General features: G+C 36.5%; 1 protein-coding gene across 1 annotated transcript; it reads left to right on the top strand.

The window, feature by feature from the left end:
- Positions 1 to 36: 36 nt before the first annotated feature.
- LOC128677886 (adenylate cyclase type 10-like) lies at positions 37 to 25,869 on the top strand. The gene is made up of 37 exons (XM_053759052.2): positions 37 to 2,743; positions 3,142 to 3,304; positions 3,751 to 3,899; positions 4,387 to 4,662; positions 4,836 to 5,059; positions 5,535 to 5,619; positions 5,893 to 5,979; positions 6,570 to 6,789; positions 7,181 to 7,380; positions 7,897 to 7,970; positions 8,520 to 8,674; positions 9,140 to 9,290; positions 9,937 to 10,041; positions 10,640 to 10,737; positions 11,088 to 11,238; positions 11,585 to 11,723; positions 11,975 to 12,104; positions 12,527 to 12,737; positions 13,079 to 13,232; positions 13,495 to 13,697; positions 14,152 to 14,179; positions 14,578 to 14,681; positions 15,075 to 15,182; positions 15,306 to 15,434; positions 15,720 to 15,777; positions 16,086 to 16,232; positions 16,397 to 16,509; positions 16,972 to 17,135; positions 17,363 to 17,519; positions 17,746 to 17,880; positions 18,482 to 18,603; positions 19,068 to 19,267; positions 19,602 to 19,767; positions 20,758 to 20,908; positions 21,360 to 21,466; positions 21,669 to 21,807; positions 22,802 to 25,869. The coding sequence occupies exons 1-37, from the start codon at positions 2,728 to 2,730 to the stop codon at positions 22,946 to 22,948; spliced, it is 5,166 nt and encodes a 1,721-aa protein (XP_053615027.1). The 5' UTR covers positions 37 to 2,727; the 3' UTR covers positions 22,949 to 25,869.
- The last annotated feature ends 5 nt before the right edge of the window (positions 25,870 to 25,874 follow it).

The raw sequence follows: 25,874 nt of genomic DNA, 5'->3' as shown, positions 1-25,874 counted from the left end.
ACTATTTCAGAAAACCCATAGTTCATGTTTAGTGTAGTGATAAGCACTTAGTGCTAGTGGCAGTTGAAGTGTGTGTGTCACTTATAATAAGAGTGCTAAGTTAATGCACAAGTGGCACAAGTGGGATGGGCATAATATCCTGACTTGTTATAACCAATGATAGTGGGTGTTTATGACTGGTAGTGGAAATTATAAGTAAATAAAAAAAAACATTTTATAGTGATGTGAAAAGTGAAAATTTTGGCAAAATATTAGTGAATGTCACATATAATAATTTTGGTAATGTATCTTCTAAGCAGCTTAGAATCACCTTTTCTTGGTGGTCATACTGGCATGTCATACTAATATAATATGACCAGTGAGTTTTTTACTTAAAACACCCTTCAGATAAATAGATTGAAGTTCTTAAATTATAATGCAACTATGCTGAGTATTTACTATAGTTTATTGCGTGGATTTATCTGTGCATGTGCACACACACAGGGCAAATGAAAAGGTAATATATATACCTATAATGGGTAAATCTTATCTACTCGCCAGTTGAAGTGGTAAAATGAGGACCTCCAGGCTGCGATGCAAAATTCTCCTGATTATCATTAATAGATGAAAAAAGTTCCATCTAAATAATCCTGGCCAATAACACAAGGGCTTAATGGCACATTGGAGGTGATATATGACGGGATTACGAATTATGTATCATAATGATAGTATATAGGTATATTAAGTGAAAGTTTGGTTTGTCAAGAGTGAGATCTCACTCAAGCCTTAAACAGCGATAGGTATATAGGTATTCACAGAAATAACTATAACTGATTGATCGAAACCTGTTTTAAACCGGTTTATTTTTCATCTAGTCAAACGGGAGAGCTGAAAACTATTTTACCTGGTGATATAACGGGTTAACCAAGGTGCAAGATTGCTTCACTCCGAGCGGAATTCTTTTGAACAAGCGTAAGACAAGATAACGATGCCTTCCTCATCTAAAAATCTTATTATAATCACATTATACTGTTGGTGTAGTTGTAAATATTGTCATAATCCCAAGGTTGGCTGCTCGTGGATCTGAATTATTTGATTTGATGGCAGGAGGGTAAACGTGCTCTATGAGTACATGACCTACTAGAAGAATAGTTCGCTAACTGACGCATGTCTCGCAAAAACCTTCCCAATGTGTTACAGTGTGTTACTTTTTGCATGTAGATGTAGGATGGAACAAAGGCACTGAGTAATCAATCTGAATAAACGGTACAGACCTAAGAAATAGTCCTATTAGCTACTAAGTAAACAGGGTGTAATTTTATTGCAGTAGATTTGGATAACTGACGAACAAGCATCAAATATCTAGAGCAAAATAATTACCGATCTACTGGTCGGATTTAGTTGAAGTCAACAATTTGTATAAGTAGCTTTTGATCGCTATTCCGTACGGATTTTCCAGTTCCCGTGGGAATTTCGGGCAAATCATAATTGCAACAAAGATCCTCAGCTTTTACAATATATTAATAGATTTTACACCCAGTATAATTTTCACTGCGCGTTGTATCTTCGTAGTATTAAGTAATGTTTTTGATACCTCAGAATGCATGTTACTACCAGATTGGCAATAAGTACTACTTAAACGGAAGAGTAAACATTGACGATGAGTTTATGTTAGTACTTTTAAATACTAACATAAAATGTTTGTACTTTTAAATATTTACCTTTGAGGTTCGTGGTTCCGACCTAGGGTAGGAGTGCACCATATCCTCCCTTCGGTTTTCGTACGAGGCGACTAAGGGACAACTAGCCTTGATAGCTGATAGAGGGTTTTCAGGCCGTTTTCATGGCCGGTTAAAGCTCAGCCAAAATTTTACGTCCTCTGTCTTGCCGGCGTCCTATCTCCAAATGAAACCGAAGATGAGAGAGAAATATGATTGAAATCCCGTATTATCCCGTATCTAAAATTAGCCTAATAAAATTTATTTTTTCTAGGAAATTTACAGGTACCACTCCGTTCTAAGGAATCTATTGTGTATTTGCAATCAAGTGTGTTGTGATTTGTGTGTTTTCGTGTGCATTGCGGTAATAAATATCTCTTTAACAAAACAGAAAATAAAAATCTTAAAATTATTCAATTTTAAAATTTTATTTAATTTCCTAAAGATACCCTTTTTAGAAAAACCCCGATGACCTAGAATCATGAAATTTGGGATAAAGTAAGGGCATACTATGCTGATATAGAAAAAAAAATCAAAAAACCTAACGTGCCTAAATGCCTAACGTTAACCCCAAAGAGGGTTAACGTTAGGCATGCGGACGGTTATAAAATCACAGTCGAGATTTCAAAATTTTGTACGGAACCCTCGGTGAGCAAGTCTGTGGCACACAGATTTTGTTTTTATATCTGTGGAGTCTACCTTAGATATTTAAAAAACCGGTCAAGTGCGAGTTAGACTCGCACACCGAGGGTGCATAGTATGCCCTTACTTTATCCCAAATTTCATTATTCTAGGTCATCGGGAAGTACCCTTTAGGTTTTGATTCTGACTCACATAAATGGCATTAATTACTCTTTAGAGTAAATATGTCTGTTTATAGGCCGTTTTGTAATCTTTGCAAAAAATTAGAAAGCTCACGTCAACTCCAGTAGTCTAATTTGATGTAGGTACCTATCACAGTATTCGACTACTGCAAGTGAAATATAGTAAAAAATAATTTCACCAAGAGTTTGTTTTCATATTAATAATAATGAACATAAAGAAAAGTGAGTATTCTAGATGAGAATATATAATTACGGTACTTAATTACACTTATTCCATGACGATAAATCTTGGAACCCTCGTTCCAAGATGTTATCGTCAAGGAATGGATGCTGGGTTTGTTTTGAATACAGAATTCTGAATAATGGATAGACACTGATCTGACGGAAAACTTCTAATGGTCGTACCTACAGACACGCAGTTATTTTACCCATATCTGATATTTTAACGGTTGAATTATTTTTACTAAATAATTATAACTTAGCGATTAGATTTTTTAAAATACAAAAAAGTCCAAGTTCACATTATGTTTAAAAATCTATAGGTATAAATGGCTAAAGTCACTTTTGGCTACTTCATATCAAGTCCATATTATTCAACATTCCATAATCTTAAATGATAGAAAAAATAGGTGCGGCGACCTCGAGCAACCCTAAAGAATGGGGGGACGAGTACCTGATGGCCATGAAGCGGGCCCACCAGCAAAGCAATCGGCGTGTGGTGCCCAAGGAGATGAAGTCTCCCAGGGAGCGGCGCCGACGACGGGAGTCTGAGAAGGATTATGTGTAAGCAAGCTTATTGTAGGTGGTACGATACTATTAGGTATAATAAAACTTGCATGAGGATGATTCCAATTTTTTTCGAAGGTTATAAGCGAAATTACAATAAAAAAAATCGATAGATTGATGCATTGAATTGAACTCCTTCGATAGTGATTTTTCGTAGGCTGCCTACCGTGTACCTAACTACTACAGATGCGTGACTAAAGCTTGTCAGATTTAATCGTAGGCTTATAATTTCCTGGACATGCTCTACATAGCTGTAATTCCTAAGTCTGTCTAAGTAGGTATATTGAGCTTTCGGCTAACTATTAAAAAGTAAACTATTGTTTTACAAAGTGAAATTACACTGAACAAGACGCGAACACGGGCAACTAGTAAATAGAGTTCACTTTTGCTTATCGTCACATCTACAACGCAAGACAGGTACAGCATATATTCTACAATCATAGCATGGAGGACATGAGAGAAAGCGGCACGGTGTCGCAGGGCGCCAAGGTCAGCAACATCGCATCCATGGTCCCTGACGAGATCATCTACTATCCTTCGGACTACAGCGTCAGGAGTTACGATGGAGCTCTCATGTTTATTGATGTTTCGGGTATCAATATACTATTTGCACACTTACTTTTCTAAAGTTTAGTCAATTAGGTATAACGCTTCATTTAAAATTTTTAGGGCCTGTTTCATCACTTTCTGATAAACTTTATAGAAAAATCGGCCGATGTAATTGGTTACCCCTATGCCTACAATTAACCAACAACTTGTGTAACAGTTTAGGAATGCCTCTGGGATGACAATAACCCAAGTGCTTAAAGAAACATGAAGCCTTACACAGAATTTGCATTCACTTGTAGTCGGTAGTCGGATGATTGCTCCACTCTTCTGATCGTAATTTGATGACAAGTACGAGAATATCGATTGGAAAAATCACAAACTTTATAATAAAGCAGTGAAACGGTCGCACTTAGTGTCTTATACCCTAAACTCTTAATTGCGATAACGTGTGACAGTAACAAACAGTAGGTATTTTGAGTTAAATTTCCAATACGACGTCATCTCTTAAAGAAATACAAATTTCAATCTAGGATTTACGGAACTATGTGAATCCTACACGAAGCCAGGGCGCGGGGGCCCGTCCAGACTGACCCAGGTCCTCAACTCCTACATCGGGGCCATGGTCCAGGAGATCATGGCCCACAACGGCGACGTCCTTAAATTCTCCGGGGACGCCTTCCTCTCCCTGTGGAAGAAGACTCCCAGGACTAGTATGCAAGAGGTAGTCCACACGGCCATTGACTGTGGACTCATCATTCAGAAGAATTATGGCACCTTTACCACTGATATCGGGGTTATTTTGAAGGGTCAGTATTTTCGTTCATAAATAAGAGACATGTCAAAGGGGTTTAGGGGGTAGGTACATTTCCTGAAAAATAAAGCTGTGGCCTGCCTAATTTTTTTCTTCTTTCTAAAACCTAGAACGATCGTTACAACTATTTTTGGAACAAGTGGCATTATGGTCTTATTCTCTCATCAGTAAAAGTGGCCATCTCCGCGGGGCATTCCCACTTCTCAATAATTGGCGGGGACACAGCGTCGTCCCAGGCCCACTACGTAATGGTGGGCCAGCCCGTGTGGGACGTCAAGATGGCGCAGTACATGAGCACAGCAGGAGATGTACTGACGTCAGCCAGCGCATGGATTTACGTCAACGAAGCAGAGTACTGCACGCAGCCGTGCGGCGATGGGAGGCATACTAAGGTTTTTTGATTTTTCACATGTGTCAAACCACGTCAAACATTCGTTGCCATCGTTATCCACACCGGTAGACGACTCAGCTATATAGTTAACTAGCTTTTGCCCGCGGCTTCGCCCGCGTTAATTTTCCGGGATGAAAGGTACTAAGTCCTAAGTAATTCTCAAGACCTACTTCAAAATACAATGTACTTATGCAAAATTTCAAGAAGATTGGTTGAGTAATAGAGCGTGAAGAGGTAACAAACAAACTTACTTTCGCAATATTAGTTAGGATTAGAATTTATTAATCACAGGTTACACACAATAGAATATGAAATAACCTCAAATAGCTAAAAGTAATAGAGAACCAGCATTTTGTGCTCGGCTGCACTCCAGCATTTTGTGCTCGGATATGTATGCATATCAACCAAGGGCGGGCGAGCAAAAGCTAGTTATAAATCACAAATACATCTATTGAAAAATAACATAATTCTTTAAGGTTTTGGGCGTGGGTGCTACATGGAAAAGAGTTGAAAACGGACAAATGCCACACAGCTCTTTAGTTGGCGCTAATTCTATTCTTTGTAAGTTTCAATTCCTTAATTACTAGATTCTTTTACCTTCATCATATTATGGGGTTTTCTAGTAGACTTATTATTTAAAACTATCTATAGGTAAGTACTTACTTACCTACTGATTGCAAGAAAACAGAAGACATGCAGAGTCCGGTTATGCCGTTTTCGCCTGATCTTGGATGGTCTGGAAGCTCTATAGCTGCGGAAGCGACCGAGAAATTGATCTGATGAGAGAGAGAGAAAAGAAAAGACAGGATAAAAACTACTTCGTTTTAATTGCAGTTACTGGATTATTATCAGACAACAAACTCATTTCTGACATGATTGACGGTGAGAGGATCACGGAGATGAGTTACAGAGAATTCTCACGTAAGATCTTTTGTTTTCTAAAAGTGCTAGTGCTTGTGGATATAAGTATATTAGATAGTTAGGTAAGTACATAGAAAAAAGAAAAATATATTATTTTATCTATGAATAGGTATTTGGTTGCTTTCGTGTTGATTTATGAGCGAAAGAAAAACGTAGAATACGTCATCTGCTTCCATCACGCATATGGTGAAACTCAATGAAGCGAAATTGGAAATTTGAGGTTCTTTCATAGGCGATAGAATTACCTATGACTAAAACTATATTATGTAATTTATTAGTAATACAAACTAATTCATATATAGGTAACCTTCGTTGTCTCTATAACATTTTCTTTATAATGATCTCGAGAAATATTTTTTATAATACTCGCAGGCAGGTGTCGTATAAATACAACACTATGCATAGGTACATAGTGTTGTATATACTTACTATACAGTGACTCGAAAGGAAGTAAGATTCATAACACAACTGTTTTTCACGCTATCCTTGGGCTTTGGGCGTCACCGCTCCGAATGCAGCCGGCAACATGCGAAGTTGATGGAGAGGGTGTAAAATGTACCTACTATTTATGTAACTTTTATTTCCGATAGTCCGTCCCGCCATAGTGTCAGCCCTGCGCAGTAGCTGGTGGCCCGCGCTTCGCCGGTTCATGGTGACGCCTGTCCTCCGAGCAGTAGACAATGACGAGCCCATGGACTTCCTCACAGAAGTCCGCCGCGTGGTGGTCGTCTTCCTCAACATCATCACCAGGACCGTCACCGAGGATGTGCTTATCAATATCGTCGATAACGTTTACAAATTCGTTTGCAGGTTAACAGATTTATGTAAAGTTACTAAATGGCATTAAAATAAAAAAATAATTTAAAGTCATTACAATCCGCGCCATGAAAGTAGTCCCGCAGGCGCTACAGTCGCTGAGAACAACAACGTAGCCGATCTGTTATTTTTGTTAGGTCATACATTGGTCACTTTGAAGTCGTAGTTGCTCTCGATTCACCTCCTGCATATTGCGTTGCGAACCGCTAAAATTTGGAATTCCATCCCCGCATGTCTGTTTCCCGAACCTTACCATTATTGATCTTCAAGTCAAGAGTGAATTAGTAGGCATCTTTAAACTTGTATAATGCTAGATTGAGGTCAGAACTCGTTTCTTTAAAAAACGTCGTAAAAATAAGCACTACCTGTGCTGCTTGTGTCCTAGCTTAGCGTCAGAAGCTGGCGGGCTGGTGAATAAAGTGTCCATGTTCGACAAGGACATGATGTTCCTCGTCGTGTTTGGACTGCGCGGGCTGAAGCACGAGCAAGAGGCGCAGAAAGCGTTGCTGTGCGCTTACCAGCTGAAAGCCAAGTTGGACACCGCTGACTCTAACATCATCAGCGTGTCTATTGGTGTCACTTCGGGTTAGTTTTTAAATTCGTTTGAAGATTTTTTTTAGTTTATTTTTATGACCATCAGGGGTTCATAAAAAGTTAACTTTAAGCTAAAGCATGTTTTGTCTCGTTCTGATAATGCCAAATATTGCAATAGAAAACATACTTTATAACAGTGATAGAAAGCGTTTGATTCGTAAGCGGCCGAGAGGAATAGGGCCAGACTAAATAAAAAAATGGTCTTATCTTGCGTCTTGAACAGTACCTATGCTTTCTTACTTATCGAGTGTGTTGTTAACACTGGTGTCAGATTTTATTCAAGTCGATTGACACGAATTTTGCGACTACATATCCACAACTAGTGACAAATGCGATTTAGTCTATTTGTCTACCTAGTCTTATTGAGATCGTCCTAATTCGTAGACACACTAGTAAATAAATTGTCAACCAGTACGGTTTCCTTAAGTTGCCTTCCTTCACTGAAAGTAAATGATGAAGTTTAAGTAGTTAGCTACTTTATACCTAAGTATTATTTAATCGGTTCAGGTACAACATACTGTGGAGTGGTAGGACATGTGCTAAGAAGAGAATACACGGTGATAGGGCCAGCAGTGAACAAGGTAACACATAACAAACCGACAGCTTAGGCAACAAAGGCATATATTTTTCTCTTTCTGGCAAAATTTTCATCGCATCATTTTCTGCCATTTTCCGTTCGACTCGTAGGAAGAATGACACGAAATAAACAAACAAATAAATTCTGGGATTACTCAGTATTCTTTTGAGGCCCCAGAAAAAATAGATATCTACCTAACTTCTTTGAAACATCAAACAAACAAAAGTATTCGACAACAGGAACTTTCGTTCACAGTAGCAACGTAACAGTTGATGAGCTAATGATTGATAAAAGTAGGTAGGATTTATGAATATTAGATAAGTAGGATAATAAATATACTTAAATAGGTCATTCACTTATTATCGAGGGAAAGAAACAGTCGACTATAGTTTGTCTTCTAAATATCCATTTTTTTAAGATGAATGCGACCAAATTGTCACTTATAGCTAAGAGTCTAGTTTTCCCTCAGTAATCACACGTGAGAAATCCGTATTTTAATTACCTACTTAATGAATACGGGTCTTTACTAAAGTATTTGATGCAAAATTTACAGGCAGCACGGCTGATGATGGTGTATCCGTATAAGCTGACTTGTGACAAGGAAACGTTTCTCCGAAGCAAACTAGAACAGGAGTACTTCAAACTGGTGGAGCCCAAGATCATCAAGGGCATAGCATCGGTTGGGCCGATCTATGAGTTCAATCTAATGTTAGCTTAAATCATTATTGTACTAAAAATATGGTGATTACTGACTATGCGATACTTGACTACGTGACAACGATTCACCTTTACATTATATTGCCCTGAAAAGTAAAAATGACGAATTTATGGAAGTCCGAGGTGAAAACAACTTTTGCTAAAAAAGCATGCAAAGTGGCGAAGAAAGTAGAATAGGTACCGACGGGTTGAGGAAGAACCTAGAAACCATTCAGATGGAGAGAGAAAAACCAGGAAGCACCAAATATTCACCTAAAGGCTTATCACGAAACATGCGCAAACACGTACATATTACTGTCGTCCACATGCTGTCTCTTTTTATCATATCGTGTACGTAAAGAGACAATGTGTGGACGCAATATACGTATTTTATGTTTCATGCGAACACCCTGAGTCCAAACAGCGAAGACATAATTTTCTATATTCTGGGATGATAAGACTTAGTTTGTTTCGAAGGTGGTCAGAACGCCTGTGCACCTACCGTCACCCACTTTTAGGACGGAACGACGAGCTTAGGAGGTACAAAATGATTCTCCTCAACGCGCTGAACGAATGCCATGAGAAATTCACCTCCTACAAGAACCACAAGTTTGGTGTTGCTTTTATTGTAAGATCTCAACTTATTTAGACAGCATCTATGTGATTCTAAAGTTTAGAATATAGAAGAAAATACAGCAATAGCATTAGCAGTTACATTCTACCTTTAATTCACCTGTAGTGTAAGCCGAAATAAGACGGATTGTTCTCCATTTTGACAGTGAGTGATGTGAAAGTTAGTGAATACGGTGGAACATCAGTGATCTGGTCACGCGTAGGTACAGGTTACATGTGGATGAGGGGCACGAGCCCTTGCCGGCTGGCTTGATGGTAGCTACAAATAACACCGTTAATTTGGCTCACTTTGAGTAAGACATGACTTGACCTAATTTATATCAATCAATCCTCAATTATTTATGTCGTGCAAAGACCTAGGTACTGTTGTAATCCACAAAAAGGACACAAAATGTTCTGGTTAATGTAGCCAAATAAAGCCGAACGCTATTTACTAAAATTCTATCACTATTTTAATCGAGTGATATCGTGAAAACGAATAGAAGTATCACAGTGTAAGTTAAATTATGAAGGTACTTACTAAAAGCCTGGGAAGTGTGCATTCGATTTGAGCAAAAAGTGCCTCTTTATACTCATGTAACTTTTACAAATATATTTACTATTGTACTACTATGTAAGTCTCTGGCATTTCCTTTTTTCAGGGGTCGAAAATGATTGGCAAAAGACGGCTGGTTGATGAATGCCTTCGCTTGACTCCTAGTTACATGCAAATAGAGAAAATTGATTGTAGTGATCAGACTGAGAAGGTAAAAAAATATTTTTTGCAGTACCTACTTAATTAATATTTTTAAATGTGTACGGTAATTTGATTTTTTTTAATGTGTCCAAAATTTTAATGTTCAAGTTCCAAAAGAAATTATAGTGAATGAAAATAGAACATTTTTCAATGGTAGGGATGATCAGCCAATTTTTGAGGACATCCGTTTTTGGTAATTTTATATCTGTTTGGAAGGATTATCCAAATCCATACTTCACCTTCTAATTACAGAGAAAAGATTTGTATTCAGAAAACGCTTCTAATTCGCTTCTAAATACAGAGAAAATATTTGTATTTTTGTTTTTAATGAATAAACTCAAAAACTACTGGACCGATTTTGATGAAATTTGGCACAGAGATAGACGACAATTTCGGGAGTAACAAACGCTCCTTTTTTATTATAGTTTGGACCGAGCGAAGCCGTGACGGACCTCTAGTCGGCTCATAAAATGTGTACATTGAAAAACTTTACCCTTTATAATTTTACTACCTTAGTACGGTACCTAATAGCATTCAAGGAATTCCCGTAATACTAATACAGGTTTAACACAAAGAAAACGTTAATCCTGATTAATTTTTAATTTTAGGTTCCGTTTTGGGCCTTTAGAAAAATAATGTCAATGGTTTTTACGTTTCGAGACGAACCCATAATTAGACAAAACTTTGAAAATATGATTAGACACACGTAAGTACCTATATGTATACATATGTAATTAAATAAGTACCTATATGTATAAGAGCATTAAATATAACATTGGTTCTTATTTCAATGAGAAAAAGGCTAAAATTAAATAGAGTTTTATACATATGATGTATTATTTATAATGTAAGTACCTGTATAGAATGTACGTAACTGGACGTGATAACGCCCATTCATGATGACTCTCATTAAAACTTGACCTACCTTTTGGTATGAATTTAATTAATCGTTCAGATTTGGGTAGCATAAAATTGAGTATATATGAATATTCGTACTGGTTTATTACATTTAATTATATTGTTTAATTAGCTAAAATATATTTTTTGTCAATCAAGCTTGGACTCAACAGAACTGTGCCCATTGGAGTTACACGCTCTGAACACGATATTCGACATGCGTTTCCCATTGCCCGAAAAATTTACCTATTCTGGAGACATCCTGACTGATTATGGCGTTAAAAATTTACTCAGAGAATTGATTAAAACCGTAAGTATCATTTGAAAGAGTGCTTTGCTCATATATTTTTATATATTTCATCTATTAGGTAGTTGGGTTCGCGCCGTACTATTTGGGAAGAAAATAAGACAATAATAAGCATAAATCCATCTCTATGAAGACATATATGAATTCCACTGTCGCCGCGTCTGTCAATTAATTACTTAAAATTACCGAACTGTGGGGTGATAGAAACTAAAATAAAATACATTTATTATACAAATAACAAAGTCTGTCTTATTGCTCTAGTATTTTTTGAGATTTCTATTGTAGTGTATGGTACCTACCTGGTATACGCCATTTACTTTTAAGCTTGTAATAAATCTTTTAATCACAGAACTTCCAGAGACTGTGGATATTGACAATTTACGAAGCGCAAAACATTGACGACGAGTCTTGGCGATTGATGCTGTTGTTCTTGGAGTCCAAGACCACGTTTATAGTCATGACGATTTCTGAAGAAACCAAGTTGACGAGTAAGATTGGCTTTGTTATTTTCAGTTGAGTTTCAGTTGTGTTTATGCCAGGAAGTTAAAATAATGTGGTGACGTCTTACAGTTATGACATGATCCTATTGAAAGAGATTTCTGATTCGCTGTTGTAAATGTATCTTGCATTAAGTTCAATTTATGTTCATACTTTTCGTACACAAAGTTACGTACACACAAGAAACAATCTTGATTTTAAGTTGTCGGTTGCCTGATGGCCGATTGGACTCTATTTGTAGATGTGGGACTGATCTGCCTGAAGAACCACATGATAGTAAATTTCCGGATGTCGGGCGTCGACCGCTGGTACCACGCGGCCATGGCCTGCCAGCTACTGGATGTACAAGCCATCCCAGCGGACTTAGAGAAGTATTTATTAAGAATTTTATTCATTGAAGTCAAAGTCAAATATAAAGCCTTCACAGTCACATTTTAAAGACATATTAGTAAAGTAAGTAAAATAATATTTCTCAAAGCTAAAAACGAATAGCAATTCGGATTAGCACTGCTTAGAATATCATTTCATTTCGAAGGTTGGCTCAAACTAATTTTATTTACTCAAACTGCGATAAAACTGTTTTTGCGCTCATTTATGTTTGAATACCGAATATAAGTTTATTATCCTAACAGTGTCGGTCCCTAATTCCCTATTATGTCAGAATAGCTAACCATTATCGTTTTGAAATCAATAGTAGGTATTTTAATTTACTCTGGGAGTTGATGACGGTAACAGAATAATTTACAACAATATCAATCACAAAAATTGATTCATCTCATATTAACCATTGCAGAGTAATTGAATGCGCGAGTGGCGGCGTGCCGGGCTGGATTCAGAACTTCCTAATATCCCTGGTGCAGCGAGGAGTCCTCTCCATAGTGACGGTCTCCCGGAGCGAAGCTGTGGAGTTGGGCGCCATCATGCCCCCGCCGCAGCTGCTGCAGAGGACTGATGATGATGAGAACTACTCCATCGAGTTGCCGTTCAGAGCCCCTAGCTATATGGTGCGTTGTTATATAAGATAGCTTTTTTGAAGACATTATCTTGCATGAGACTTTGTCACTTGAATAAATAAGTTTTCATTCATTCATTAATTGCGCAAAAAGGTCAGTCAAGTGTTAGCTGGCTTTCATTGAGATTTCTGTGGTCTTAGCAGAGCTGTTTGAAATAAAAAAAAACTCAGATGTAAAGAAGCGAACGAATAACGCCTAACATTCACAATCAGCGACAAGAAAGCTTATGTATTACTTTTATATGTAGATACATTGCATGTCTCCTATCGTACACCATCAGCACAACCTGATGATGATGATGATCAAAAGACTAAAATGTCGGTTTTCGACAGAGTATCTACAGCATCGTAAGTGTGTCCACCAAGAAGAGCGAACGCGGAGGCAGTCCTGTGGTCATGCAGACCCACGACACGGACACAATCCAGATGGCCGTGCTTGCCGAGGGGTACAGCTTCCTGGACATGAGCTTTGACATGACCATGGACGGTAATGCCATATGTATTAGCTGTGCTTTGGAGCTTCGCTTCGAGGAATTTCCGGCACCTTATGTGCTATTCCGAGTTTATATTCTGTTTGTCAATTTTCAATCGAAATCGTTTCTCAATTACAACAGATCACATCTAAAAAATTTTTCACATTAATGGGGTTAGAAACAACGAAACTATTTTATAACTCACTGACAAAATTAAGAATCATTCATTGAATATAAACATGATTGTTCTGAAGCGACAATCAACCCTTATTTCAGCGGTGATATTGAAAACGTACGATTCTCTGACTCCATTCGAGAAGATGTTGCTGAAATGCGGTTCAGTACTGGGAGACGTGTTCTCTCGACGGATGCTTCTGTATTTACTGCAAACCGAGTCGCACAGGATCGTTGCTCAAGGTACCTTTTTAATTCTTCTTCGTCCACCCCTTTTTCCAGGTTACTTATGGTTGAGTCTTTTTGTACATTTGCGTACACAGACGTCTCGCGACTAATCCGGGTTATCTGAGGATTCTGTCTTACCGAATATCTTTCTTCATTTTATTTAGCCACGTGGCTGATAGTCTACATAAACCCTTGGCTATTCGGGGATATTGAGGACCTACGAGATCGAGTACATTATTATATCATTATTGTAGTTCAATTGACCTTTCATCTACATAGTTTACTATCTTCCTCAGTATTCGCGTGTCCTTGACTTGGCCGGCCATAAGAATCTATTTATCACAATATTGTAAAAAGTAAACTTATTTTTCTCTACCAATCATACTTTGCCATCTACCTTATTTTTTCCAATGTCAGTCAAATTTGAGTGTAATTAATAGTACTATCTTCCAAATTGCCAAGATTAAAAATTTGGGTATATTTCACACTGCAATTTCCACGAGAGCTGCTAAATAATGTGATAAATAATAATGTTCTTGTCTTGGCACCAGACAGCCTCGTAATCTTTTTTTATCTCTTCTTTTCCAGTGTAGATATTATTGCTAATAGTTGTCAGATTTTATTCCAGGCTTCTAATGACATTTAACATGACTTTTATGCCTAGTTAATACTGCCAAGTAGTTAGGCGCATACATTAGTGAACAGTTACCAGTATTTTTCATATTTTCTTTCATCAAAAGGAATCGGTGGTATAAAAAGTACATGAGTCAAATTAATGTGGCGGACTTTGACCGGACTCGATAGCGATTAACATTTTAGACACGCCATTTCGACATTATAGAGCGCTAGCTCACTGGACTTTCCGATTATACATTTGCTTTAAACTACATTACATATACTACATACACAACTGTATACATAATTGTGGTACATATATTACATCATTTTTTTTTTCAGCTGACTGCCGCGATCTTCCTCTATATGCTTTCTGCGGGTACATGAGATTCAGACACTCGTTGTTTCGAACTACTACATACGAGTTGCTGACAGAAAGTCAGAAGGTAAATAAGTCAGAATTCCATAAATATTGAAGTTATTACCAACACGCCTAAATACTTAGTTAGCCACTCAGCACGCCAATCAATATTTACAGATAGTAAACTATGTCATCTACATTATGTTAAATTGAAGCAGAGTGTAGTGTGGGTGGCGACAGGCAAACACGGAGTAGTTTGTATAAGCATTTATTTGCTAAAATAAAGCTACATAAACCCGAAGAAACACTAATTAATATAAAAGGTCGGATAGCACGTCCGGCCATGACAGATTCGAAGGAAGAAGGAAGTGAACCGGATACGTCAAAATACAAATGTTGTCATACGTTTTAAATGTTTAAGGGATACCATATACTAAATGGGGTTACCATATAAAGCATAACACATTAAACATTTCAGCACGAGATGCACTACCGAGCGCTGATGTTTCTGGAGCGATACACTCGGCGATGCTCTGCTTGCGGCTCGGGTTGCTTCGTGAGGCTGTTAGGGCTGCGCACCGACGATGTATGGCTTTTCACTACTTCTTTCAAACTATCATGTGTCTCCCAAGAATCGATTTCTCCAAAGATGACTTTCAATTACTGTATTAGTTAGCCGAGGTTAGTGTAGCTGGTCTCATTGTTGCAGGGTCTTCGTGCCGAGAATGAAGAGTTGAAGCGTACTCGACAGCAGATTCGTAACCTATCAGCTGAGACCAGGGTGGCTGGAGATTATGATGTTGCTAGTGTCGTCACCAAGACACGGTCACAGTTCTCGGTATTAATACTCTCTTATTAGAAAAAAATTTAAGCTATTAAAGAAATTACGTAGTTTTCGAAGTGCTATTAGTTTGTTTCGTAGCTGAGATAATAATCACAAATTACGTGAGAGTTTGTCTAGTTTCAGAAGAAACTTATTATTTCTGATATCAACTAACTATTGTATTTACTATGATGCACCAATGCCCACCTCACATTCTCGCGGTTATATATATAAAGTGGTACATACATGCAGGCACTATGGTGTGAACACTCCTATTTTTATGTCATAATTTTTTTTCAGATACAGCCTATAATCAGAGGAATGCCTGGAGACTTTCATAGTGATTACGATTCAGAAGGTAGGCGGTCCTTTCATTAGATTCGAGATTCTGTATTCTGGGGTGGGGTTTCAGATTACAAAGGACTTACAGACTTCTTTTTGATTATTTTTTAATTCGTAGTAGTAAATCAATACAAACACACATACATAATTAACAAAATAATTGTAATTAAATCAAAAATTTCACCCCGATTCAGACCCGGTTCAAAAGTAAACTCAAATGACTTCGTATCTAGGCAATAAAAGTGTTTACTTCCGTAATAATAGAGTAAGTACGTATGTCTATGTTTAATGCTCCAAATAAATTATTTATATCTCTCCTTTTAGAAAAAGTGAGAAACACCAACGACTCCATAGGATTGTACACAAACAAGCAAGTCCGATCGTTTTCGTCCCTGGAACTCGGGAACTGCGAGTGCCTGGCAATACTGCTATCCGTCTACTGCCAGATAATAGACCACTGCAAAGGAGCTAGTTAGTGTTCCTCATTCACCTCCCTATCAAACTCCATTTTAAATGTTTTAAATGAGGTTAGCGCATATTGTCTTTTCTTCTACAACTGTCTATTTCCTATCACCTTTAACACTATGCTTCAACATAACTATCTGGCATTAAATTAAGTTCCTCTTTTCCATTAGATCAAAACCTAAAACTTTATGAGGCCTACATGGAATACATCGATTTGAGTATATTAAAGTTAAACATACCTCAAGCCATTAGACTGCTGTATGAAGTGGAAACATTCGTAAAGGTAAACACGTTAGGTATTTTAATAGAATTCGTCACATTTTGTAGGTACACTTTGAAAAGCGCATACACATTTCTCAATAAATCGAGAAAAAAAATGCAAAATAGGGTCTGACAATAAGGATGCCGAAGACAGCGCGAAGTGGCGGGGAAAAAGTAAGAAAGCGAACCCTGAGTTTCGAAGCTATATATAAAATTCCTGGAAAACTCTCAGATGAGAGAGAGAGGTAAATATGAAATAAAATATGGGAAAGCGAGACAACGAATAAAAAGTAACATCCCATGTAAAATGAAAAAGTAATGGAAAATAAAATTGTCTTCCCTAAAAATTGTATTTTATATGAAATTTATATTATCATTAATTACATCTCTGACAAAATAATGGCATCTAATTTTAGGGACGCCAAAAATATAATCTTTTCAATGTAATAATGCTCTCGTAAAACAAAATCCATTGTATTTCCAGACGGCATTTCAAGACGAAATGCCTCATTGGATAAACGATTTCCGCCTTGCCAGCATTCACTCCCTGCGAGGCATGTGCATGCTGGAGTCAGGAGATCTGGGTGAAGCCAGAGAACAGTTCTTCACAGCCATGAAGTTGTATAGGAACCCCTTTCCCGAAACCAAGTAACGCTTTTCAAGTAGTATCTTACGTAGGCAGGATATTTTAAGTGATCCGATACGGTTGCTGGGATAAAAAAACGGACGTATCGTGTAAAAAAATAGAGAACGTGTGGACACAATGCGTATTAACAACGTGTTTCATAGTCCCCCAAAGGTGTAAAATTAAACGAAAGAATTTTTTTATGATGTTTGGGTTGCAATATGCCTTAAAATGATGTTCTCATATTCAGGTTTGACATTGGTCTCAGCAAGATGAAGATAGCATTCCACCAGGTGATGGCCATGTCAGTGGCTCCGCAGTGTTACCACATCAGGGACCCTGGATATCTCGGGTATTATTACGAAGACCTCGCCCTCACTTTGAACAGGATGTACCGGTTGTTTTTGGTAATGTTTATTATGGTCATTAAGTTCTGACACTTTCGAAGTCAATTCACGCGATACACATTTGAATACTAAATACCATTGTGGATACCATTTTATCAGCTGCTGCTATTTTCTATCTCAACACTCGCTCTTGATCATATTTGATCATTGTCATTCTTCTGTTAAAACATGTTTCATAAAAGCTACTTTACAATAAAGCTTAATAAGTGTTTTGTTTTACTTGCAGGAGACGAAAGAAGAAGACTTGGCGATACTGGCAGCTAAGTGGTCGTACAACTACGCATTGCGCACGAATGCTAATTTTCGTATTCTGTGCAACAGCTATGGGAACATGATCGCTGTATATCGCCAGAAACAAAAGGTGCTTCGCATGTGTCTCTATGCGAAAAGCATGCTGTTTTTAAGCGTAACATTCTTACGCATAACGGTTTACGCATAACTAACCTAACCTAAAAGTTAATAATGCTTCATTTACTCACACGTCAAAGATCAATCGTTCCTTAGACCTAGGTATTATGCCAAAATATTTAATGCCAAAACTGGCATGCCAAAGAAAAGTAAAATAAATTATGCGAAAAAGGGACCACGCTTCATACAATTTCATTGCAGGCATTTCTCATCGTCGTCATTTAGACATTAATCTTGAAAATGTAAGGTCTTCAATAATATAGGTACTCTTAAAAATAAAACTATATGTTAACTCCATTTCATGTGAGGCAGATGGCAGATGGTTCATATTAAGTGCTACTAATTTGTCCCAATTCCCATTCCGCAATTCATTTAACACCGAGGTATCAGCCTTTACTTTATTGCCATCTTTGAAAATTTTAGGCAATCTCGATCCATTTTAATATCATCAGACCAGCGCATTTGCAGTCTTACCTGTGGGTGTGTTTCAACAGTAATGTGGTAAATGTCAAGGGTTTTGGTAATATAACGTTTAATTCTCATTTCTTCTTCAGTTTTCCATGTGCCGTGCTCTGGAGAAGCGAGTGATGGAGTTGTGTCACCGCAAGAGAGGCCAGCTGGATGTCACCGAAGTCCAAGCGGTTTGCTATCTATACACGGCCTTGTTTTTATTTTTGTAAGTCTCTCTTCAAGGCTGATATGACTTTTTGATGTGCCTGTAGGTAACACATAGCTTCGAAATTTTCAAAAGAGGCGTGTTATACCTATTAGTTTATATAGAGAAATGTGCACATATGTCACATAAAGCGTATTATTATTATTTCATTACCCGATCGGGAAGGGTCGATGGCGGAACTGCTTACTCCACTCGTTTTCCTTAGCCCCATGTATCGTCATAGAACCTTACAAATAGCTATAAGGGGTCTCTTTGTTTTTACTTCGGGATATATTTGCAGTTTTCGACGGAAGACGTGGATTATGTGAATTCTTGGCCCTTACCTCGTAAGGCATAGACTTGATACTGTCTATCAACTGAGCGTATTGCCGGATTCATCCGCCGCCATAGAGCGTCGGAGCTCAGGATCCGCTCTCCTACTTTTTGTACAGACGTGATGCTGTATCTATTACCATATTCATCAGCGTGGAGTACGGCAAGAAGATGGAGAGCATCATGTTCGGTCTGTCGGTCATGCGCATGATGAGCAGCCTTACCGACCTGAACACGCGCCAGCACCTCATTCTGTGGATGCTCAAGTTCCTGCTCTCAGACCTCAGGATCCAAGACATGGTGGCCATCATGAGGGAGTTCTTCTACATGGTCGATCATTACGACTTGAGCTGTGAGTTTGCTAGCTAAGCAGTTCTAGAATAAATCCGGTGAAATTTGTTGCTCCGCTACATCTTCACCTGTGCTTTGGCAGTCTGCAGTAGATTTAGTTTTAAGCATGTTTAACTTTAACTTCTACCTTACGAAATGTGATGATCAAACAATTGTATATTCATTGTGTCTCGATGGCCTCCGAGTGTTAGTCTAATATTAGCTTTAAGCAACTATGAGCAGCTTTATCATCGTACCATAAATAGCGTAACCACATGATATCTCTATCACGAAATACAATGCGCATTTTGACCAGTTTGTTAAAATGTTCTGCTAGAACTTTTTTTTTTATCCAGCGGAAACATGGTACTATTTCTATGCAATAATAATATTGCTGGACACTGGGTACTGTGTGGAGCCTTACAGTGCATGTGAGAAGTTCTACATTAAGAAGGGCGATGCCATCCTGAGGTCGAAGTCGCCGGAAGCAGCTTGGAACTACTTCGTTGGCATGTGGCTCATGTCAGTGCAAATAGAATAGTTATTTTAAGCAAAGATAAATTATAGAGATAATATAATTCACTAGTTCTCAAGTGCATGACTCATTATATATTATATAGTCATTTACTTGAGAACTATTGAAACTGAAAACAGTGCTCCTAATTCTGAACACTCGAGCGAGGTCAACTCGAGCCAATCTCTTTGATAACTTCATTCTAGAAACTGTCAGAACGTTCTGACAGTTTCTAGAACTAAAAATACAGGCGAAAATTTTTAAATACTCTTTCCCATATTATCGTAGCACTTTATAGCATTCCGTTACGCTTTGTAGTTTATCGTGTAGCGCTTTGTAGCGTTCTGTAGCACTTCGTAGCTATCTGTAGAACTTCGTAGCTATCTGTAGAACTTCGTAGCTATCTGTAGCACTTCGTAGCTATCTGTAGCACTACGTAGCTATCTGTAGCACTTCGTAGCTATCTGTAGCACTTCGTAGCTATCTGTAGCACTTCGTAGCTATCTGTAGCACTTCGTAGCTATCTGTATAACTTCGTAGTTATCTGTAGCACTTCGTAGCTATCTGTAGCACTTCGTAGCTATCTGTAGCACTTCGTAGCTATCTGTAGCACTTCGTAGCTATCTGTAGCACTTCGTAGCTATCTATAGCACTTCGTAGCTATCTGTAGCACTTCGTAGCTATCTGTAGCACTTCGTAGCTATCTGTAGCACTTCGTAGCTATCTGTAGCACTTCGTAGCTATCTGTAGCACTTCGTAGCTATCTGTAGCACTTCGTAGCTATCTATAGCACTTCGTAGCTTTCTGTTGCACTTCGTAGCGATCTGTTGCACTTTTTAGTGTTCTGTAACAGCATTTTATGGCTAATGGTACGAAAATCGTGGTCAGTGAATCTGACTCGCACTTGTTTGGTCGTTGAGAACTACGGAACTCTAAACTGTGCGTGGCCCAACATACACTTGGCCGGTTATTTTTATATACGTAATTTTATTCAACAGAACAATTCGAATCGGCGCTTGGGAGAGATCCATACTTTGGGAGGAGAAAATAAAGAAACTACAAGGAAACCTGAAATATGAGAAATATGAATTCGGTACCATGATCGTCGTGCGGTTGTTGGAGGGGATGTTGATCACATTAGTGAGAGAGGTAGGTTTCCAAGTTTGTGTATCATTATATATTATAAAACAAAGCAGCGTCTGTCCATCTATTTGTTCGCGATCATCTCAAAAATTACTACTTACATGAAGTTTCATGCTACTTTCACAAATAGATAATGTGATTTCAGAGGAAACACCTAAATCTGTTTATAATTTATTATGTTTTTATCGCTAGTCTTTTGTATAAATCTAATTAGCAAAATTGTAAACTAGTAAAATGTTAACTACTTAGTAGATATTTTAAGATATTTCATTATCTAGGTATTGACATGAAACCAAAATAATGAAAAATGAATTATATAAAACGGAATGGACTTACTCCAATTAAAACGTTATAATTACCAGCCAAATACTTATTTATTATTTTAATAGTTCGTTATTTGTAGTTAACACTATATTTAATTACGAAAAATATACAGTTACAAAATTTTGTTTCGCAGATGAGCAACAGAAACATCAAGAAGACAATATTACTAGAGGATTCAGTCAGCAAGATGCTTTCGGATTTGAAGACTGCATGTAATCGCGCTCCCATGTTCGCGCCAAGGTAAATCTAATTTACTAAAAGAAGGTAAATTAACTTTACTAAGCAAAATAAATCGAAATTACTTATTACTGAAAACAAACCGAATAAAGTGAAACAAGTAGGAAATTGAACCCTGGGTTCCGTTTTATGGCTGAGGAATGGAATCGCTTCTCTTTCAGTTCTTGAAAGAGAAGCGATTTGTTAATGGTGTTCCGTATTGCAGATATTACCTCCTACTCGCGTACTTCGATTACATCCGAGGCAAGAAGATGCGCGCGTTCAGCCACATCAACAAGTCAATCGACCTAGCCCGCACGAATGCGCACGCGCCTTTGATGTACTGGGGAGAACACACCAGAGACGTACGTATTTGTTATAGGATTAATCAGGAAGACCGGTTTCCACTAAAACATACGTTTTATTGCTTGTTAAACACCTCCCTTTAAGCGTTGGAGGAGATTGGCTTTAAGTTTAATTCATTCCCTACATAGAGCTCAGAACCAATAGCATTTGAGGTAAATATTAAAAAGACGACCCTATACCGCCAAATGCAATGGAGATAACCATCAACAGGACATATAAATAGAAAGATGTATCCCACATGTAGAAATACATGATCTATGTGTGTACAAACTAATTTTTTTGCAATCATTTTTTCTACTACACAGTTTTTACAATCAACAGGCTATTAGAACCAATGAGTCCTAGTTGAGTGCATTGCGCCCTAGTGCCAAATTTGTGTAATTCTGTTCGCATTATAAAAGTGAGAGTTCATGAACTCATGACAAAGGCCACGATAATTTTAATTTAAACAATCAAAGATACAAGTACTACTTACACCTAGGTTTATTTCTACTTTAAATATATATATTTTTAACTGTTTAAAGGTATAAGTAAAAAATTATTATCGCTAGTGCAATCTCTCCCAAGCTACCTTGAGACCATACTAATACTATAAATGCGAAAGTCTTGTCTGTTCCCCTTTCACGGCTAAACCGCTGGACAGATTTTGATGAAATTTGGTATGCGTGTAGTTCCCCGCCGTTCAAACAAGGCTGTTTTTTTTTCAAGATTCAACATTAGTTATATGTAGCTCTATATATAACACTCCACTGTAAAATACACACTCTACCCTCTACTACAACTCACTAGTTCCGTACTGGTGCGAGTGTTAAGAAACTTAAGGTCGTTATTTCACATGAATCTACTTTTGATATTTGTATGGTAAGTGCATACATTGTAAGCAGGCATTTTATGAACGGTATGCCTAAAAATGCAAAAATTGCGACTGCAGCGGTTAATATTTTATAAATAGGTAAATGGTTTCTTTCTCACATTAGTCTTTTTCATTCGCAGCATTGGAAGGGAACTTTGCCAAAAAATCTTGAAAATTACTGGATCGAACACGTGGAACCTGATAACTTGCTCGATTATAGAGATTTTGATCCTAACAACAAAATTGTACCTTACACTCTTCCATTGCCAAAGGATTTAGAGTCTTAAAGCGCTAAATGGACACACAAGGAATCTGAAGTCTCGTATACAATAAGTATGTTGAATTGACTGTTCATGTTAATTTTTAGTTTATTTCATGACAAGTTTGTAATTCTTTAATAATTAGGAACTAAAGTCTAAAATGTTATTGACTGTTCATGTTAATTTTTAATTTGTCTTAACAGGATTTTAGTTCGTTATTATTTACGTAGTAATGTCTAAAATGTTTTTGTTTTTTAAGTGAATGTACCTAATTAGATTCAAAAAGATTTACGTCTCTTAGGAAATAGACATGACGAATACTGTACCGATAAGAGTCTTAGTTGAAAAAGGAAGAAAATGTTTAAGTTCATAAAAATTTTAATTTGAATTAAATAATACGTACTTAATATATATCTTTTATTATTGTGGAATAAAACAACACAATATTTAATAGGCAAAATATTTTAATCAATATAAATAATATGGTACCTACAAGCAGAGCAGTCACATAGAACTTTTATAGAACAATATGTGCGTGATTGTTTAAATCGAATATTTTACAAAATAACAATTAAAATTATGTACCTTAGTTTAATTATAACTAAATTCTGAAGGTACTTTCTTTGCTGAAATATAATTTTCGTAGTTGCTACTAGTCTCGATTAGCAACATATATCGCTCTCTTTCATTTATATGAATTAGAAGCATGATTCGCTATATTTCGAGTCACAACAGAAATTAATGAGACACCATAATATGCAGAGTAAATGTTGCTAAGTGGACATATTACAGTCTGTCTATGAATAGTGGAAAATGGTATTTTTGCGAACAAATTTTTTTCGCAATTGTAACACCAAATAACTTGGACAAGATAAACACCCAGTGTTGTAAGCCAAGAGGACACAACGCCCTTATTTATTTTATACTCTTTATAGACAGACTGTATTACTACATATTGCATTTGAAAAATTATGACTTAAATATCATCAGTTACAAATTATAAAAAATACTATCGGGTAAAATGGAAAAGTTTCACTACATACTAAGCAATAAGTTGTTCGAATAACTATATAAGATTTTTTATTAATTTGCTGGACATTTAGCATATCAAACTAAGTGAAAAACAAGAATAAAATAAAATTATACAACTTAAAATAATTGAAGAAATTTAAATTTGAAGCAGCACATAAGTGTAATAACCAAAATAAATAACATGCATGCTGCGTTTTAAAATAAATCACTGATATAAAATGCCTGTTTCGCTGCTTGCTGATATCTAAAAAAATTATGTGATGATTCACATATCTAATCACAAGTGTTGGATTAGGCTAACTGGCAAATAACATCAGGCAGACTAATATGCCTGTTTATCTGTCAGATTACAATTTATTTCATCACAAAGTGATGAATCTTTTTTGCATATTTTCTGGCAGAAAGCAGTCTGTGAAGTGACTGTTCTGCGACAGTAACCAATCAAAAGGAATTGACAACCTCAACAAAACATCAATATCAACATAATTTCACAAACAAATAAATTACACAGGAATGTAAATCGAACAATGATCATTGTAAAGTAATTCGAGGCTATCCAAAAAAATATTACGTCACTCGACTTTTTAACACAACAGCCCCCACCCCCCTCTCATTGTCATAGACACAGATTTATGAGAACTGCACTCTCCCTCCTGAGTGGAGTCTTACAAATGTCTGCTGCTGTGACCATATTTTAAAATTTCACTTAACATTTTTCACACGAAAATAGCAGTTTTGTAATTATTTATTTTCTATTTCAATACTTTTGTCGTAAAATTAATATCCAGTTTTTCAATGTTTTTTAATTGTGACGTTGCAAAACTAAAATGGAAGACACCTTACATTATGATGCAAAATAAGTAAGCATGAATACCTATATATGTACATGTACAACTGACATCTCAGTTTTTACGTTTAATAACTGGTATACTACATACTACCCATTGATTTTAATCATTAATATCATTAATAATGACTAATTCAGATCTAATCACATTAAAACCACTGTCACATGATTTAATAAACTTCCCTGCATTTTTTTGCGTTTCGCACATAAGTACCTGATAATAGGTATGACGGTACAGATTGTAGGCGATGCGAAAAATTATTATCAATAAGAATTTGAGAACTAAACGTGTCACGTTTCCAAAATGTTACCACTAATAACTGATTCCATTTGTATTATCGAAGTACCAAATTTTATCGAAATCTATTGAGTAGTTTTTGGATAAGTTATAATATTAATTGTATCTAATAAAAAAAACATTTTTAGTTTCTTTCAGTTTAACTTTTGGTATTGTCAATTGTATGTCATAATAGTAATTCCATAATAGATTATATTTAATTTAGGGGTATAATTCGAGTTTTAAATATTGGAAAAGTAATTTGTTCATGATAATGTCCCCCAACTGCAAAACTTATAAATTTCCTAGTTTACACAGTAGAACATTTTTAATTCAAAATTCCTATAATTCCCCAATAATTTTGCCATTTCATCTATTTTTGTATACTATCTATATTTTCTACATAGTGTAGTGTTTATAACACACACAAAAGCAATCCTAATGAAATTATAAAAACTATACAAGTAAAAAATATCTTTAAAGATGGATTTGTTAGCTGTAATTATCCCTACAATTATGATACCCAAAAGTAAATAATAAGATTTTTAATACAATGTAGGTATATTATTTACTTCAGGATATTATATTCATTATTTTTTCAATTAAAATTGTAATATTAAGACTAGTTTAATTCATTTTCAATTAATTCATATGTGTTATTTTCAATGTACCTAACAACTTTATATATTGTTTAAAGAAATACAATACAATTTTCTGGTTGATATGTTTGAACTATGATAAAACAAAATATAATTTACAAAAGAAAGCCCAGTTGATAGACTGTCATCGAAATTTGA

Source organism: Plodia interpunctella, chromosome 18 (assembly GCF_027563975.2).
Source record: "Plodia interpunctella isolate USDA-ARS_2022_Savannah chromosome 18, ilPloInte3.2, whole genome shotgun sequence".
Taxonomy (NCBI): Eukaryota; Metazoa; Arthropoda; class Insecta; order Lepidoptera; family Pyralidae; genus Plodia; species Plodia interpunctella.
This window is presented reverse-complemented; position numbering and strand designations above follow the sequence as displayed.